The 20,478-nt window shown below is 33.7% G+C and overlaps 1 protein-coding gene and 1 long non-coding RNA gene across 3 annotated transcripts in view; one reads left to right on the forward strand and one right to left on the reverse strand.

The window, feature by feature from the left end:
• The window catches only part of LOC127728737 (uncharacterized), a 206,880-nt gene that overhangs the window by 42,459 nt on the left and 143,943 nt on the right, over positions 1-20,478 (reverse strand). The gene's annotated exons all lie outside the window — the stretch shown is intronic.
• The window catches only part of LOC127728699 (cytochrome P450 3A24-like), a 65,471-nt gene that overhangs the window by 10,106 nt on the left and 34,887 nt on the right, over positions 1-20,478 (forward strand). The window contains exons 2-5 of the mRNA XM_052236332.1: positions 7,767-7,863; positions 10,791-10,843; positions 12,341-12,437; positions 15,377-15,496. Coding sequence (XP_052092292.1) covers positions 7,767-7,863; positions 10,791-10,843; positions 12,341-12,437; positions 15,377-15,496 — 367 coding nt within the window. The remainder of the gene's footprint in view (positions 1-7,766; positions 7,864-10,790; positions 10,844-12,340; positions 12,438-15,376; positions 15,497-20,478) is intronic.

A 20,478-nucleotide genomic window follows, 5' to 3' on the forward strand; every position in this document is an offset into this window, starting at 1 on the left:
AAGGGGGGGGGGGGGGGGGTAAAAAGAAATTGTGGGGGTCAATTTTTTCTCATTTCAGATTTCAGAAATTAAAAAGAATTATTCTTCAAATAATTTTTTTTTTTTTCAAATTTCAAATATTGAAAAATTTCAAGAAGTAATCCTTAATTGCACAGTATTATCGGTGCATTAGATTTGTAAAATCTTTGATCACATTTATTTATTAGTTATGCCGAATCTAACCGTGTATTTAGATTTTTAATTTTGGGTCCAGTTATCAAATTGGTCTACGTTAAGGTCCAAAGGGTCCAGAATCGAACTTTGTTTGATTTTAACAAAAATTGAATATATGGGGTTCTTTGATATGCTGAATCTTAACATGTATTTAGATTTTTGATTTTTGGCCCAGTTTTCAAGTTGGTCCAAATTGGGGTCCAAAATTAAACTTTGTTTGATTTCAACAAACATTGAATATATGGGGTTCTTTAATATGCTGAATCTAACCATGTATTTAGATTTTTTATTTGTGGGCCCCGCTATCAAATTGGTTCATATTGAGGTCAAAAGGGTCCAAAATTAAACTTCGTTTGATTTCATCAAAAATTGAATTATTGGGGTTCTTTAATATTCCAAATCTAACTGTGTATTTAGATTTTTAATTTTGGATCCCGTTTTTATACGCCCGTTTACGGGACGTATTATGGTATACCGTTGTCCGTCTGTCCGTCCGTCCGTCTGTCCGTCCGTCCGTCCGTCTGTCCGTCGTCAACATGTCGGACATTAACTCAAAAATGCTTCAACCAATTTGCTTAAAACTTTGGTGAATTGTTTATATCTATTGACGTGAGCTCCCTTTCGTTTTTTATAAAATTTAGATTTTACGTTTCCGAGTGATGGGGTTTTATTCATTAAAAAAAGGGGGATTTTCCAGTTTTCTGACAATAAGTCAAGAATGCTTTCACCAACTTGCAAGAAATTGTGGTGAATTGTTTATATCTATTGACATGAGCTCCCTTTCGATTTTTATAAATTTTAGATTTTACTTTTCCGAGTTACAGGGTTTTATTCATAAAAAAAGGGGGGATTTTCCAGTTTTCGGACAAAAACTCAAAAATGCTTTCATCAATTCTTATGAAAATTTGGTGAATTGTTTGAATGTATTGATGTAAGCTCCATTTAGAATTTTATAAATTTTACATTTTACATTTTTGAGTTATGGGGTTTTATTCATTAAAAAAAGGAGTGATTTTCCAGTTTTCGGACAATAACTCAAAAAGGCTGTCACCAATTCTCATGAAACTTTGGTGAATTGTTTATATCTATTGATGTAAGCTCCCTTTTTATTTTCATAAATTTCTAATATGACATTGATTGAGAATTAATTGAACTTTATTTGTTTATAGTCTAACAACAGATTTACTAAGTATTGCACAACAGCAAGAAATCTTTAATTGAATATAAATTCATCAATTCATATAACCAATTTCAAGTTCTTTGACTACATTTATTCAGAAACCAATAAGATGTCAAATATTTAATTACAATCCAAATTCAGACATGAATCAAGCTTGAATATTGTGTCCATTTTTGCCCCAACTGTTCAGGGTTGGACCTCTGCGGGCGTATCTAGCTGCGCTCAGCGAAGCAGTTTATTTTAAATTGGTCTACATTAAGGTCCAAAGGGTCCAAAATTAAACTTAGTTTGATTTTAACAAAAATTGAATTCTTGGGGTTCTTTGATATGCTGAATCTAAACATGTGTTTAGATTTTTAATTATGGGCCCAGTTTTCAAGTTGGTCCAAGTTGGGGTCCAAAATTAAACTTTGTTTGATTTCAACAAAAATTGAATATATGGGGTTCTTTGATATGCAGAATCTAAACATGTATTTAGATTTTAGATTTTTGGCCCAGTTTTCAAGTTGGTCCAAGTTGGGGTCCAAAATTAAACTTTGTTTGATTTTAACAAAAATTGAATATATGGGGTTCTTTGATATGCTGAATCTAACCATGTATTTTGATTTTGGACATTGGACCATAATAGGTAAATTAAAAAAAATCAAGTTCTTAGACCGCATTCTTTCTGTGTCAGAAACCTATGCTGTGTCAAATATTTAATCACAATCCAAATTCAGAGCTGTATCAAGCTTGAATGTTGTGTCTATACTTGCCATAACTGTTCAGGGTTCGACCTCTGCGGTCGTATCAAGCTGCGCCAAGCGAAGCATTTTATTTTTCACTTCTTTGGTCTTTTGGAAAATGTTGTTTGTGCTGTATTTAGACCCTTCTAACAAGAAATTTGTTTTGCACGCACACGTATAAAAATTGCGGTTTTTATCCAACGCAATCATAGGTTTGAACGTTGTTTTCAATTTAGACTTGTTTATATTTTTTCGTTTGGGCTTGCATTATATTTGCCCCCGGGTTTATATGATCCGTTCATCCTATTTTGACTCCTCAAAATTCAAGTGTCTATCCTAAATTGAGGTAAATTGTATGGCTTTCCAAATACCGTTTCGATTCCTAACATCACTGAAGAGACATTAATTGTCGAAATCCGGATATGGTGTACAAAAACCTTTGCACCTTTTGTTTGCGGTATATCATCTTTCCCGCAAGTTTATTGTTTTCTGTTTAGTATTAAATTTATAATTAAGACCCATTTATTACATCGGTGATCCGTTTATTTGGCAATCGCCAATGGCAGTCAGCAGGGTTTAAGAACATTTGTTGTTCGACCTGTTAGTCAAATGCGTTTTGTTAAAATATACTTTTTCACTTTTTTGGTCTTTTGAAAAATGTTGTTTGTGCTGTATTTAGACCCTTCTAACAAGAAATTTGTTTTGCACGCACACGTATAAAAATTGCGGTTTTTATCCAACGCAATCATAGGTTTGAACGCTGTTTTCAATTTAGACTTTTATATATATATCCAACGCAAAAAAACCGCAATTTTTATACGTGTGCATGTAAAACAAATTTCTTGGTAGAGGGGTCTACATACAGCACAAACAACAATTTCCAAAAGACCAAAAAAGTGAAAAAGTCTATTTTAACAACACTCATTTGACTAACAGGTCGAACAACTGATGTTCTTAAACCCTGCTGACTGCCATTGGCGATTACCAAATAAATTGATCACCAGATCTAACGAAATGGATCTTAATATTAATTTAATACCAAACAGAAAACAATAAACTTGCGGAAAAGATGGTATACCACAAACATGAGGTGCAAAAATTTGTACACCATATCCGGATTTCGACAATTAATGTCTCTTCAGTGATGTTAGGGATCGAAACGGTATTTGGAAGGCCATATAATTTACCTCAATTTAGGATAGACTCTTGAATTTTAAAGAGTCGAAATAGGATGAACGGATCATATAAACCCGAAGGAAAATATAATACAAGCCCAAACGAAAAAATATATAAAAGTCTAAATTGAAAACAACGTTCAAACCTATGATTGCGTTTGATAAAAACCTCAATTTTTATACGTGTGCCTGTAAAACAAATTTCTTGGTAGAGGGGTCTAAATACAGAACAAACAACAATTTCCAAAAGACCAAAAAAGTGAAAAAGTCTATTTTAACAACACGCATTTGACTAATAGGTCGAACAACTGATGTTCTGAAACCCTGCTGACTGCCATTGGCGATATACAAGTCTAAATTGAAAACAACGTTCAAACCTATGATTGCGTTGGATAAAAACCGCAATTTTTATACGTGTGCATGCAAAACAAATTTCTTGTTAGAGGGGTCTAAATACAGCACAAACAACATTTTCCAAAAGACCAAAAAAGTGAAAAAGTATATTTTAACAAAACGCATTTGACTAACAGGTCGAACAACAAATGTTCTTAAACCCTGTTGACTGCCATTGGCGATTGCCAAATAAACGGATCACCGATGTAATAAATGGATCTTAATTAAAAGTTTAATACTAAACAGAAAACAATAAACTTGCGGGAAAGATGATATACAAACAACATTTTCCAAAAGATATATATAAAGTGCCTAGAAAATCAACCAAACAATGTTAGAGTAGATTTGATTCTTTACTTCCTCCCTGAGCGGGGCTGGAACCTGTACTTCTCACTTCATACTTCTACGGCAATACCGCCTAGCATTGCGCAGACGCCTTATCCCCTCCTCTAACTATAGCTGATATAAATATTTTTAATAAATATTCTAAAGCCTGGTATTTCTTAATCATAAGAAATCCGATGGACAAGGTATAATTTACAGTTGTCACTACAAATATATAGGCATGCTGTTATGGCGGCATCAACAATGTATTAGTTTGTGATTTTGTGATATGTAGGTCAATGATATTTGGTAAGCAGTTGTGTTAGCATAGGCACATCTCATTACCATGGAGAATATTTGGCCCCACCCCCTTAGTCATGGTCTATTGACTTTGAAACTTTGCATAGTTTTACTTACATGTATAAGTTTGTGATTAGGTCAGTTTATGGGGAACCACTAGTGGTAGGTCAATGATATTTGGTAAGCAGTTGTGTTAGCATAATCACATTTCATTACCATGGAGAATATTTGGCCCCACCCCCTTAGTCATGGTCTATTGACTTTGAAACTTTGCATAGTTTTACTTACATGTATAAGTTTGTGATTAGGTCAGTTTATGGGGAACCACTAGTGGTAGGTCAATGATATTTGGTGTGCAGTTGTATAAACTTTGTCATTTCTAATTTACATTGAGATTATTTGGCCCGCCCCCTCAATCATGCTCTTTTTACTTGGAAACTTATGTTACTTTGAAATTTCATTTATTAGCTTTTGATTAGATTAGTATTAGGGAAACCAATAGTGGTAGGTCAAGATAATTGGCATCCAGGTGTAGAAGCATTAGTACGTCTCATTTCCATATAGGATATTTGGTCCTTACCCCTCAGTCATATGCGTGATCTATTGACTTTGAAACTTTTACTTAGTTTACATGAATTAGTTTGTGATTATTATGATTATGTCAGTAAATTACCAGTAATCTTAAGTTAAAGCTATTTAGTATGCAAACGTATTGGTATTTAAAAGTTTCATTTCCATTGATATTATATAACCTCACCCTCATTATGGTTCATTCACTTAGAAATTGAATTTGTGTTAAGGTTTGTTTAAAGGGAACGACTTATGAAAAGTCAATGGTATTTGGTAAGCAGTTTTATAAGCATTGGCACATCTCATTTCCATGGAGATTGATCAGCCCTGTACCATCAGTCATGGTTCATTGTCTTTGAATATCACTTACATGTTAAAGTATTTCTATTTTAAATTTGCATTATCAAAATAACAAATAGGTAAAACATGTCTCTGTGTTAACAGCTTATTATAAATTAGACATGTACAATTATTTTAAAAATAAGAAGATGTGCTATGATTGCCAATGAGACAACTATCCATCAAAATTCAAATGAAGTGGATGTAAGCAATTATAGGCAACCGTACAGCCTTCAAATATATATGTTGCATCATTGCTAAGCCATTATAACAACATCAGCATTTATTGTAATATAATATACAAGAAAATTACACCATTTCAGATAGTTTCAGATATGATATTATAGTTGTGCATAGTGGCACCAACTGATCCAACTAAAACCGCTAATATGGCATATTCAAACTCTAGTACATAGTGGAATTAAACCATACACCACTGTTTGACACCATTATTGAAATTATTATTCTGATAAGAAATTTAGAATATTCCTGCATGTAGCCCGCAACAATTAGCAAAACCTATACTGCATAGTAAGCTATAAACGACCACGAAATGACAAATGTAAAACAATAAAACTAAAGCAGCCTGATTTATGTACAAAACAATTATGAAAAATAAATATGATATACAGCAACAATCAACAATCACCAAATTACTGGGTCCTCACTATGGACAGGTACATACAGAATGTGGCGGGTTAAACTTGTTACCTGGCACAAAACTATCCCCTAACATGGGACAGTGTATATGCATAATCTCAGACATTGAATCTTTAAAAAATAAATTGGAAATATCTTTCGAAAGTGGTAGGATTGGATAGCGGAAACATTACGGTACAAACGTTATTTGATACTTGAGAAATAGCTGAGATAAATATTTTCACCAATTCTTCCACAATATTTATCTTAACTTCTGTCAAGTTTGCCTTTGGTTTTTTAATTAACTGCCTATAGCGCCCTGGGTGCTTTGATCTTAAATTGTTTAACATTTCACAGCGGTATAACATGTTACTTTAATTATTCTTCTCTTAGTTTATTTATTTTGTATTTACTAGTATCATAGATCAAATTTATTTGTTCAGTGTATGTTCACTTGTGTTAATATGTCTTTTGATTGAGTCAAGCCATTTCAATTGATATTTTATAGTGTGTTTTTCTATGTTGTGATGTTACACTATTGTTTCAGATAAGGGTGAAGGTTTGGTACCATTAAAACGTATAAACCCGCTACAATTGTTTGCACCTGTCCTAAGTCAGGAATTTGATGTTCAGTAGTTGGCGTTTGTTGATGTGGTTCATAAGTGTTTCTCGTTTTTCGTTTTTTATATAGATTAGACCGTTGGTTTTCCCGTTTGAATGGTTTTACACTAGTAATTTTTGGGGCCTTTATAGCTTGCTGTTCGGTGTGAGCCAAGGCTCCGTGTTGAATACCGTACTTTGACCTATAATGGTTTACTTTTATAAATTTTGACTTGGATGGAGAGTTGTCTCATTGGCACTCATACCACATCTTCTTATATCTATGATGTATTATGGGCTGTTCATTGTAATCAAGGGGTAACTAGTAAAATATAGGATTGCAATAGTGAAACAAAGAGACATTTTGTTCAATACCCAAAATAACAGGATAAACATGGGCAAATATTTAATAATTAAATAACCAACAGCCTATTTCATTTAAGGAGTAAAACCACCATTGATTTTCCCTTATTAGTCTTTGTTAAATTGGCACTTTTCAAAAAATTGCGCAGAATTATCTTTGTTTCAAATAAAGATTTACTTGGCATGAGTCAAGTTTTATCCTGTCCAGTACTGACAGACAAAATTTCACATAATATGTCATTGCATATAAGATAATAACCATCACTGCAAGTTAACTAATCAAATTTTCACCCCTTTTCTGCCTGTTTACAAGCTTTAGTAACCATGTAACCTCAAGTTTCCAAAATGTTTTATAGAGACATCAAAGTATTTTGAAACACCCAAGATATATATATGTTAGAGACTCAGAAATTATTTTCTGCAATGAAATTCAGGGTTAATTTTCTACAACTGTCATGACTGTCAAATTCAAGGGAATATTTTGTTCGACCCTTTTTTGTAACCGGATGTGACGTACTATGATTTGGTGTATTAAACCTTAAGAAAAGAACAATCTGATTAAAATACAGATCCCATGTCCAAGCTAGAATAGAAACGACGAAATGAAAAGAAAATTAAAAAAAATACATCATCATGCTACTTGCCAACGGCGGTGCATGATCATAGTCGTCGATTTTCACAAACAAAATGAGTAGTGTCGGTTGTACGTGCAATTCTCGAAACCCTTTCCTTAAAAGGAAAGTCTTCATTATGAAAACCCCAAAAAAGTGCACAACACGATATTTTATCTTTTACTACAAATCCATAACGACTTAAATTCGGCTTATGGTGCTTCTGTAATATTTGAAAGATGAATTCATGGAAAAACAGATCATCTATTATTGTTGATATTGAGATAGCTGTTTTTAAAAGATGCATTGCTTATTAGATTTTTTTTTATTGTAGGTACTCTTTATACTGCCAAACAACTTTCTGGAGACTTGGTATTCCTGGGCCTAGGCCAACTTTATTCTTGGGAAATATTATGCAATTTATAAAAAAGGTAAGACTCAATGTTTCAAAAAGTATTCTACTTAAAATAAATTCTAACATGCTTTGGTTTGATATCACGCTTATACATATATGGTGCAACTGTTATATATACTAATATGTACCTTGACCTATAATGGTTTACTTTTATAAATTGTAACTTGGATGGAGAGTTGTCTCATTGGCACTCATACCACATCTTCCTATATCTATAATATGATTTTTTTTGTTCAATCATAAATGAAAGTGAAATAGTGAAATAACAATTCGCTTTAGCAGCCAGTTTAGTTCAATTTTGTCAAAATAAGTTAAGAAACATCACTGATGAATTATTCCTTTACAAGTGAATAATTCGACCTCATTGAATCCGTATTCATTTGACCTTCAATGTAACCCCTCAGTTCGAGATTGTTTACACAAGTATTATGTATGTTCTGTCATTAAAAGGATACGAATGTCAGCATTGAAAGTGAAACAAAGTTTAACCATTTCGTTGACTGATTCGATCCACAAAAAATCATTCTTATACAGGTAAAAACGATCATTAACTTACTTTTTAAACCTATCACATGAAATCAAACAGACCAAGAAAAGTCTAATTGCACGTGGTCACTATCGATTTGTATTTATGTTTATGTTTATATCGTGTTATCCGACCGTGGGCAGTTTTCGGAGGTCATCTCGATGGTTAATTAGATTGCGTCTAGACTAAAATACACACGATATGCTGATATATATTATCGAGTTCATACATTGTTAAGTGTTTATTTCAGACTTATTGTAATTTGGATAAATATTTTAGTATATTATAAATCAAATATGAGAATTTGAGTCAAATCGGTGAACATAAATTTGACAGCTAATGCCCCTTTAAGCTTTTTAGATTATTATCTGTATTGAATGATTAATATCAGATGCTGGATAAAGTTCAATGAGCCGGCAACCAAACTGACAAAAATAAGCAAAGATATCTGATGGGGACAGTTACAGTGTTGGGAAGTTGTCTAGCTATAAATTGTCCCGGGTCTATACATGTTGTGAATAAATTCATCAGAAGCTATTAAAGATCTGTCATCAAAATCTTGTACTATAAATAATAAACACATTTTACTATTAAGTGTCTCTTTTTCTTTGGACATCATTCTGTCTGTCCTTCTTCGACGTAAAACCGTCTCCGTGGGCTCGTGGTTGCGCGTTCGCCTCTAGTGTGGGCGGTCGTGGGTGCGAACCCAAGCCTGGTCAAACCAAAGACTTGAAAATTGGTATTTGCTGCTTCTTCGCTAAGCACGCAACATTTATGATTAAAGAGCAAGGACAGATTGGCTCGGAGTCGGAATAAATTGTCCTGGTTAGGTGACATATCTTCATGTGAGCTGTTACTTTGTGAACTAACACGTTAAAAATCGCAGCTCAGCGTATCGGTCTAGTAGGTACATAACAGGGTTTATTATTAGTCCCCTACCTAGAAAGTCGAAGGAGACTATAGGTTTGCACTCCGTCCGTCTGTCTGTCTGTCTGTCTGTTTGTCTGTCTGTCCGGCAAATCAGTTTTCCACATTATTTTACGTTGTGCTTGAAGATATTGATTTGATATTTAGTATACAGTTTCATCATGACCAGTTACAGATCAAGTTTGAATTTTGTTCTGGTCTAATGATTTTGTGCAGAGTTATGGTCCTTTGACTTAGACAATTCATGCAAGTAATCAGTTTTCTGCACTTTTATGCCCCACCTACGATAGTAGTAGGGGCATTATGTTTTCTGGTCTGTGCTTCCGTTCGTTCGTTCGTCCCTTCGTTTGTCCGTTTTCTGGTCAAAGTAGTTTTTGATGAAGTCGAAGTCCAATCAACTTGAAACTTAGTACACATTTTCCCTGTGATATGATCTTTCTAATTTTAATACCAAATTAGAGTATTGACCCCAATTTCACGGTCCACTGAACATAGAATAAGCGAGTGGGGCATCCACTTACTACGGACACGTTCATGTTTTCGTCATGCTTAAAGATGTTGATTTGATATTTGGTATATAGTTTTACCATGACAAGTTACAGATCAAGTCCGGATTTTGTTTTCGTCTGATGATTATGTGCAGAGTTATGGTCCTTGGACTTCCGAAAATTCACGCAAGTAATCAGTTTTCCGCACATTTTTTCGTCATGCTTGAAGATATTGATTTGATATTTGGTATGAAAAGATACTCATCAAGATCAAATTTTGTTTTTCGGTTCGGATGATTATTTTGCAGAGTTATTGTCCTAAGACTTAGAAAAATTCACACAGTTAATCAGTTTTCCACTTTTTTTTACGTCGTGCTTGAAAAAATTGATTTGATATTTGTTACTAGTATATAGTTTACACCATGACAAGTTATAGATCAAGTTAGCATTTTGTTCCAGTACAATGAATATTTAAATGGTTGGGGACTATTTATTGTCATGCAATACTCTCAAAATGCTTGTTTATATCACATTATCATATTCTCGTCCTGAATATGCATTTAATTTGCCACTGGACGTTAGTTAAACAGCCTACCATCCTTTCATCTTTGACGTTAAGATTGTTATTGCGATATTCGTAATTTCTTCAGTTCAGTATATTTCACTCTTGGTATTTTTATAATTCTTATTGCGGCATTGTTAATTTCTTGTTACATATGTATACGAACAGGACAAATGAAAAGTAACAATACAGGTGTACGAACAAACTTGTTACCCCCCCCCCCCTTTTAGATAATCAATGCTTTTGAATGGGGACATATGGTTGAACCCCTCCCCCCCCCCCCCCCCCCCACTTTGTCCTGGGTTGGAACCCCGTTTCAAAAAATGGCTGGATCCGCCCCTGAAACGTGTTACATGTGTATACGAATGGAACAAATGAAAAATAACAAGACAGGTGTACGAGCAGCTCAATATAGATAAATCGGATTTCGTCTATTTTAGGGTGTGCTTCAAACAGACCTTGAAAATGTGCAGAAACACGGAAAGTTTTTTGGGTATGTGTAACAGTGAATGTTATAATAAATGAAGATATATGCTGAATTATGGCATCTTACTTTAGATAAACGATTCCTTTAGATAGATAATAATGGTAAACAAAGATTGCTATTACATTTGCGACTGTACATTTAATATTTTAATCAATATTCAAATGTGAAGTAGTTAGTTAAGTCTAAAACACAACCGAACATGCAAATACCAAACACAAAAGGAGACCAGATACCTGACATATAAGACATTTAGCATTAAAACTGAAACGTTTTCTTTCAAATCTTTCCAGAAAATTACCAATTTTTGGTCAAGTATAGTTGAGGTGTGTCTAAAATGTTGGAAAATCATGAAAAATGGTGTGTTTATGCCCCCGCTGTAGCAGAGGGGGCATTAAGTTTTATCCTTGTCCATACGTACGTCCGTACGTCCGTCCTTCCGTCCGTACGTCCCAAATTTGGTTTTCGTTCTCTAACTTTAGTTTGCCCGAACCAAATGTTATGATCTTATACACAGTGCTTATTACCACAAAACACAGATCAAGTTTGAATTTTGGTGGTGTCTCTTTAACTGTTCTAGAGTTATGCCCCTTTACAAATGAAAAAATTGCTGATTTTTCATTTCCGTTCTCTGACTTTAGTTTGCCTCAACCAAATGTTATGAAACTTATACACAATGCTTATTACCACAAAGCACAGATCAAATTTGAATTTTGGTGGCGTCATTTTTACTGTTCTAGAGTTATGTCCCTTTACAAATGGAAAAATTGCTGAATTTTTTGTTTCCGTTCTCTAAATTTAGTTTGCCTCAACCAAATGTAATGAAACTTATACACAATGCTTATTACATCAAAATACAGATCAAATTTGAATTTTGGTGGTATCACTTTAACCGTTCCAGAACTATGCCTGTTTACAATGGAAAAAATGCTGAATTTTTCGTTTCCGTTCTCCAACTTAAGTTTACCTCAACCAAATGTTATGAAACTTATACACAATGCTTATTACCACAAAATACAGATCAAGTTTTAATTTTGGTGGCGTCACTTTTACTGTTCTAGAGTTATGTCCCTTTACAGATGGCAAAATTGCTGAATTTTTCGTTTCCGTTCTCAAACTTAAGTTGGCCTCAACCAAATGTTATGAAACTTATACACAATACTTATTACTACAAAACTCAGATCAAGTACAAATTTGGGTAGCGTCACTTTTACCATTCTTCAGTTATGTCCCTTTTATAACTTTATATGATATGCAAGCGGGGCATGATCATTAGTGTCCCATGGACACATTCCCGGTTAATTTTTTTCTACACAATATTAATGTAGTAGCAAATAAATATTTTATATATTTTTCGCGCCGATTGAAGGAAAGACGGTATTGATTACCGATATGATCTAAATGTAAATGTATAGTACATGTACAACTTGGATAAATCATCTTCCAAAAACTCGATTCTTTTCATCTCATATTTGAAATGTCATATGCTCAATCCTTATATTTTAGGCAGTATGCTGGAAATTTGTCTTCACTAACTGTCTCTGATGTTGATATCATAAAACAAATTTGCATCAAAGATTTCTCAAAATTTCCAAACAGGCTGGTAAGTAATCATTTGTATATAGTGAATACAATTTAAAAAATAATAAATCGTATTGTTTACTTTTTCAACAACAAGAAAGATTGGATTTCGAATTGTCACCTAAGCCAATAGATAATAATGTATACTAGTCAACAAAAGAAACGATACAAGGCAATGTATTTTCCATATATAATGAAATTGGATAGACTGTACCAAGGTAAATAATTGCCCAAATGGTCTAATATTTTACAGAGTGTTATTTCTTATCAAAACCATTGATTTAAGGCAAATACACGAATAATTTTTTTTGCAATTTTTGTTATTTCAAAAATCGTATTTTCACCCAAAAATTAAAACATCTATATTAGAACTTAAAACTTTAAACTTAAACATGGTCTGCTTTGAAAATTTTGAATGCCTTTGAAGATGTTCGAATACTTAATTCTCATCTTCGAAATTAAGAGCCGACTTTTGTCATCATCTTCCGCAAAATAAATTTGACACCTATGTTCAATAACACGGGGGGCCTCGGTGGCCAAGTGGTCTAAGTAGTTATTACTGTAATCACTAGCCAGTCAACACTGAGGTTGTGAGTTCGAACCCCGCTCGTGCGGGTGCACTCGACTCCAATCTTAATTGACTAGGATTGTCAGTTTTCCTATCGAAGGTCGGTGGTTTTCTCCGGGCACTCCTGCTTCCTCCACCAATAAAAACTGGCCGCCACGAAATAGCCCAAAAGCGGTGCTTAAAAGTGGCGTTAAAACACCAAAAATCAATCAATCAATCAATCAATAACACGGTATTTTCTCACTTTTCAATTTGGCCAGTTTCTTTTAATCATATGCATTTGCTTTGCAAATGAATGTTTTTCATTGGATAATTTAACAGTTTTTTCTATATAAAATATCTTATGATAAATTGGGAGTTCAAACTTGTGTATCGTTACTTTTGTTGACTAGTATATAACAATGCAATGAAGTTACGGCAACATTTGTAATTCACAACAAGTAGAAAGAAGTATTATAAGCATAGATCAAGGCATGAAATAACAATATATCGAAGGATTAATTATGCTATTGTTGTTCTTTGTGTTATCAGGTACTGTAGCTCTTTTCGCAAACGGGGCCTTAGTGGCCGAGTGATCTAAGTTGTCGAACTACTGTATCACTAGCCTGTCAACACAGAGGTTGTGAGTTAGAATCCCGCACGTGGCAGGTGCGCTCGATTCCAATGTTAATTGACTAGAATTATCAGTTTTCCTACCGACGGTCGATGGTTCTCTCTGGTCACTCTGTCTTCCTCCACCAATTAAAACCTAACCGCCACGAAATAGTACTATATCTATAGTGCTGAAACTGCATTTGAACATTAAAAAATAATTAACTGACGAAGGGTACACCACAGTTGAGTGTACAAAATCAATCATTATACTGTTAAAAACCCGGTCTCGAATCATCAATTCACTTTTTGTTTATACTAAGCATTAATGTTTTACCTTTGATATTCAGGGATATCCAAAGTTGTTTTCTTCTAGGTCCGCTCTTTGCGTAAAGACTGTGTCTCAACAAGACTTGTTGTGGGGGTCGTCAGTCTATCAATACATCTTGCGGAGATCTTTCCTTATTTCTGCCAACATGTATAAAAATCCATCTTTGCTTTGACAGGCCCTCGTTTTTCCTTTTTTTTCAGGACAGTAAAGTTATCTTTTTTCATTTCTCGTCGTTTTTGCTTATGTTATTCCATATGCATATAAGGTTATATTCAATAAAACATGAACACATCTTTATGATGTACATTTACTTGTTTGCTTTAACAATCACATACTGTGGATTCATTTATTTCCGTGGGTACCAATTTTTGTGGATTAAGGAAAACTTACATGTTTGTTGATGTTTAATTTCGTGGTTTTGCCAAGGTGTGCATACAATCCTATAGAAAATTTGTTATTCGTTGAACATTTAATTTTGTGGTTCACCTGTACCCACGAAATCCACGAAAATTAGTATCCAACGAATAATATTGAATCCACAGTATACTGTTCTCTTTGTTCTGCCAATAATCAGGAGGTTTGTGTTATCCCATAAATAGTTTACATGTCTCATTCTTTCTGCTTGTATATCTTTGACTATTCAGAGATTTGGTAAGATAGTCAGATCTTCGGACGTTTCTTTTTAAATTATTTTAAACATGCTTACTCTTAAGAATTTTTATATTTTGGTTTAAACTACGTTGTACCTTTTGACCTATCTTCTTGGACTATGTCAATCTTATACTGCAGTGTTGTGAAAATAGATGTGTCAATATTTTTATTTTTTATGCGCCTGGGTTGGATAGCTTTATATTTTGCAGCCATATCATTTTTCCTTTATTTCATATTTTCTATTAAGATTTTGCAGCATGGTCGAAGCTCTTCCCCACTAGTAAATATCTCTTTTTCATGTGTGTCTTATTCATGATAAGGTTCTTTTTCGTCCCAGACATTGTGTATTCATACTGGTAATGCCATTGCTTCTTTTGTCTGTTTAACTAATCAGTAAAAGAGTTTTATGACTGTATCTCTAAAAACATTTTGCTCAATAGTTCACATACAAAAAAGGATATGTAGTCTGATATTAAATGAGACAAATATTCAAGAAGAACTTAAGGACACGGATTAAAACAACTACAGGTCATCGTACAGCCTTCAACAATGAGCATTGATCATATCGTAAAGTAAACTTAAATGACCACAGGATAACAAAATGTGAAACCATTTTTCATAAAAGAAAAAAAAAATAACGACGTGTCCCTCTTTGGTAAAATGTTAACTGAGATTGAATACTTTGACCTGTTAATGATCAACACATTGATATAATACACTTATAATGCAAGTATATAAATAATCATATTGAGGGTTTTGTATGTTGTGATAGATTTCATTCTTCTGCTAGTCTGACTGTATATTGTAATATATTGAAAAGGCTAAAGGTGATAACACTGATCCCTATATGAAGGATGCCATGTCACTTACACGTGACGAACACTGGAAGTTTTTGAGATCATCAATTTCTCCTACCTTTTCCTCCGGAAAAATGAGACAGGTAAGGAAATTTAATCCATAATTTTATGTTACTTGGGATTTTTTATGCAATATTTTAAGATCACATTTCAATCTCGTGTATTTCCTTTGTCTTTTCTCTCACAACACTTTAAACTAACTCAAAATAAACAAAACAAACAATTCTGTTTTGTCGTATGCCGGATATATGATAGAGTAAACTTAAATATACAGTAAGTAAGTAAGTAAATTATTTATTATAGTGACATGTGTAAATATGTACAGATTATAAACATACAATATATTATAAATATTAATATTAATACACCCGGCCCAATGGACCTATAAGTCACCTCAAATGAAATTAAATAATTATAAAACAATTTTATCACGTTCTTCAAAATATCAAATTATTCATGAAATTATCTTTTTGTTGACGAATGTTAATTTTAAAAAATATAAAGATATTAAGCTATTTGTAAACAGAATTGCGTCTTTTGAAATATGCCTGTACGATGTATTTGGCTAGTTTTCGAGTATGACTTATAATTAAAAAAATAAGCTTTTCATTATTGTCCATAGATATAAAGGAAGTAGTTAATAAAAATTCACCAAACACATGTTCTCGTATATCAGAATAGAATGTACAGTCTAGTAAAAAATGAGTTTCAGTTTCGGTCACGTCTGCAGTACAAAATTTACAGAGTCTTTCTTCTGGTCTTTCACCAATATATCGTCCTGTTTCAATCCTCAGAGGTAATATTCCACATCTGAATTGTGCTAAATGCGAGCGTTCGACTTTGGTTAAATTGATTTTTACATACTGTTCTTGATTAAAGGCAGATTTGAAAGTTATATAAGTACGAAGTTTTGGCACTTGTTGTATATTATCATTCCATATGTTTGAATAAAGGCGCTGAATGTTCATTTCTACAGTTCTCAAATTAATAGCAGTTTTTGAATCAAAATAATGTTCTAAATTAAGTTTACAGAGAATGTCTTTCAATTCGCTACACCAGTTGTCGGTACAACGGTTATAGTCTGCATTAAAAGCGAGCTTCGTTATGCGATCATCTTCAAACTTGAGTAGTCTGTTCCAATACCTCACCATGTTTGTCCATCTTCGAAACTGGCTTGGGATCCATCCAACATCCCCATGTAGGGCAAGAGTGGGCGCAAAACGGTGAACACCAAGAAAATATCGTATTGTACGGTTTTGAATATTGTCTATTGTTTGAAATTTTCTGTATCCCCAAACACTTGAGGCATAATCTAAGATAGGAACTACACACGAGTAATACAGTTTTTCGTAGGCATTAAATCCGAAGTCTTTATTGTTGTGAATTTTGGATATGATCGTCCCTAGTGCTCTCCCACCGCCTTTCGACAAATTTTCCGCGTTGGTTATGAAATTTCCGTTATGACCGAATGTAATCCCTAAATATTTGTAATTTTCGGCCTTCTCCAATTTGTTTTTTCCAACTGTAAATTCAAAATTAGTTTCTTTAGTTCTTGGTTTTCTGAAATGAATACATTTAGATTTATCTGTATTGATTAACACCCTCCATCGTTTACACCATTGGTGAAGTGTGTTCAACATACACTGAAGATCCTCAGCCGACTTTGCAACTAACGCTATATCATCCGCATACAATAATAATGATAACTTCGTTTCAAGTAAGTCTACCCCAAGATTAAGGTCATTAATTTCTTGGACAAGATCGTTTATAAATATGGAGAAGAGTGTCGGCGATAAATTATCTCCTTGTTTCACACCAGTTTTACAGCAAAACCACGATGTTAGTTTACCGTTAATACGAACACATGACTCAGAACTTTGGTATATACTTTTTACAGAATTGTACAACTTCCCATCAATTTTATTCAGCAAAAGTTTGTATAACATCATATCTCTGTCAATAAAATCAAAACATTTCTTCAGATCGATGAATGCAACAAATACTGATTTATTATTTCTAATAACACTATTCAAAGTAAATATATGGTCTTCACATGATCTATTTTTTCTAAACCCATTTTGTTCGTCGGCAAGAATATCATTATTTTCAAGATGACTGACGAGCCGTTGATTGATAAAAGAACTATACAATTTGCTAGTGCACGACAAAAGACTTATACCTCTATAGTTCATTGGTACTCGGAGATCTGATGACGGGTCTTTCAATATTGGACATATGATGGCTTTTCTCCAGATGGTTGGAATTATACTGGTGTCAAATATTAGTTGGAAGAGTTGTTGCAATGTTTGAATGATTATCGGGTACTTTAAAACGCCGTACGGAATTTGGTCGGGTCCACTTGCTGATTTTGATTTTGCATGCATTACTATATTAGTTATTTCACCAATCGTAATATTAGAGTTTAAATCCTCATTCGGCATAAACAACGGATCTTCCATTTCAGATTCCAATAACTGTTTATGAACTTTTGACTGATTATAATGGTCGTTTTCAAATTCGGTGTTGTTTTTCCCGTTGTAAAGATTTTCAAAATCGATACGCCATTTGTTAAGTACGTCCTTCTCGTTCGTTAAGACTTCACCAGATTCATCAAAGACTTCCATCGGAATATCCTTCACATTTCTAGGACCAAGCTTTCTGATCTTTTCCCAGAACTCATTAGGATTCGTTGTTACCATTGTTTCAATATCGACTGCCATAGCTTTCTTGTATGTGCGTTCCGTTCGTCTAAGATTTTTATCAAAAACATCTCTCGCTTGACTGTACTCGCGTCTGAGAGCTGATTTAACATTTCGATTTCCGTCACACTGTACAAAATCCTTTTCTTTGTGTCGCATATCATTCCATAAATTCGTTAGGTTATCATTCCAATACGGTTTCCGGTTTTTAAGTCTTTTGTTGGCTCTATCATATCCAGTTTTCGGTATTTTTTCGTTCATTTCGGTTAAAATTACAGTGCACAAATTGTCATAAATTTTGTCTACATTATCTTGGGTTTCCCTACATCGCTCAATTTTATCAATTACCTCAAATAGTGCGGACCTTCTAATATCGCTTGCCATGAAATCTAACGGAATGCGGTCAAGCTTGAAACGCGGTTGACAGTTAGTTTGATCTTTAATCCTATACGATAGTCCATGATGCGTAACTTTAAATTCACACATAATAACCGAATGATTAGGTAATTTTGATTTGTCACCAATTAGTTCTAGCAACCTATTGTCGTTAACAATTGACTGAATAGTTAACACTTTGAAGTAATTCAAATATTCATAAATATCCTGCGGGACGCATATATAATTTACTACGGCCTTCCCTTTTTTCGATATAGAGGTAAAATTGTCATTAGGGAATCTTCCGTTGAGTACACAAAATTTGGCTTCATTCAGAAAATCTAATAGTTCGTGTCCGTGCTGATTGATACTTTTGTCTAACGGTTGTCTTTTTGGTAGATTATCGATATCATTCAATGTTTCCGAAAGAGATCCAATTCGTGAATTAAAGTCTCCTATCAAATATATTCCATCATTCTCGTTGTTCATGTATATTTGCGATAACAGATGTGCATAGAAACTTTGAGCGTCACGGCCTCTACTAGAGTTCTCTGGAGGCAAATAACACGCAAATACAAGAAATTCAAATTCAGTTGAACGGCCGGTAAATTTTATTCCAAGAATTCCATCAAATGACTTATCAACCACGGAAACATTAAAAAGTTCAAATAGCCAGTTTTTTACAAGTACCCCGACTCCACCAGATGCTTTAGGCGCATTTCTGTGTATTTTAGATCTATTAAAGCCAAACCATGTATACCCAGGGACACTAATTTTATCTTGGCTAGTAAGATGAGTTTCACATAGGGACATTATATCACAATTAGTTGCTTTGATAATTTCAATTCTCAATGTACTGTTTTCATTTGTCCATCCACAAATATTTAAATGACATAGTTTAATTGAGTCAATAGGCCGGGTGGGCTGTTACGGATGATCATTTTCTTGGGTCTCAGGTTGTGTAGTTTGTTGAAGATTTCTTGATTTAATGCGTCCGTTTGCATCAACACGTAGGCCTCTTGCTTGAGCATTAGGTAGATTACGCAGCACAGCATGTGCATTCATTTCGATCAAGCGTTCTATTCGAGATTTACTGCTTTTTATGTAGACTTTATTGTATACGGCAGTGTCTTTTAGTTTCATTTTGTTTCTCAGAACTTGTACTTTTTCGTGCGTGTTTCGAAAGCTTATTTTCACGATTCCGGGTCTGTTGGTAGATCTTGTTGGTAAGCGTACCGCACCAGTTACTCGGACGTTCTGAGTAACCTCATCTCCAAGAGCGGAAATTAAGCTCTCGGCTTTTTGTATCAGATTTTCGTGTTCTGTAACCGGAATACCACTGGCTGTTATTGTTATTTCATACATGTATTGTTTAATGTTGAGATACAGGGAAAGGACAAATTATAGCACAAGACTACTTTTCTTATCCGTACCCTCTTTTTTGTGTAAATTGCGTTATTCGGAGAGGGAGACTTATTGTGCAACATCAATTACTTTTAACAATGCAGTGGACAGAAATATGATTCTTTGAAAATTAAGTGTTGCCTTTACAATAACAATCAAAGTTTTGAATAAAACATATTTTTTTCATCCGTTGTTGTTCATCTAAACACAATATTTATGATTGAAAAAATAAATTATCTGCATGAAAGATTAACACGATGAAGTTTTGCAGTTAAATATCGGTATTGGTTTTGAAATTAAACCCTTGATTAAATTGTTTCTTAAAAGTCTTTAAGTTAAGGATTTTTAGATAACCGTAGATGTACAAGATGAAAAGGACATTTTAATCAATTGTATGCGTCCAAAGCAATTTCCTTGATTTACCTCCATTCGGAACTTTTCAAGCCGAATATTTAAAGGCAAATGATGTATATAAGTACCAATAATACGTGAAGAGCTATATGACCAAAAGGGATTGAAAAAATTAAGCAAAAATCCATCTTAGGTCAACTTCCTAAGAATGTTTTCTTCATTAAGTTTTGCTTCAT

Source organism: Mytilus californianus, unplaced genomic scaffold (genome assembly GCF_021869535.1).
Source record: "Mytilus californianus isolate M0D057914Y unplaced genomic scaffold, xbMytCali1.0.p SCAF_2, whole genome shotgun sequence".
In the NCBI taxonomy this organism is placed as follows: Eukaryota; Metazoa; Mollusca; class Bivalvia; order Mytilida; family Mytilidae; genus Mytilus; species Mytilus californianus.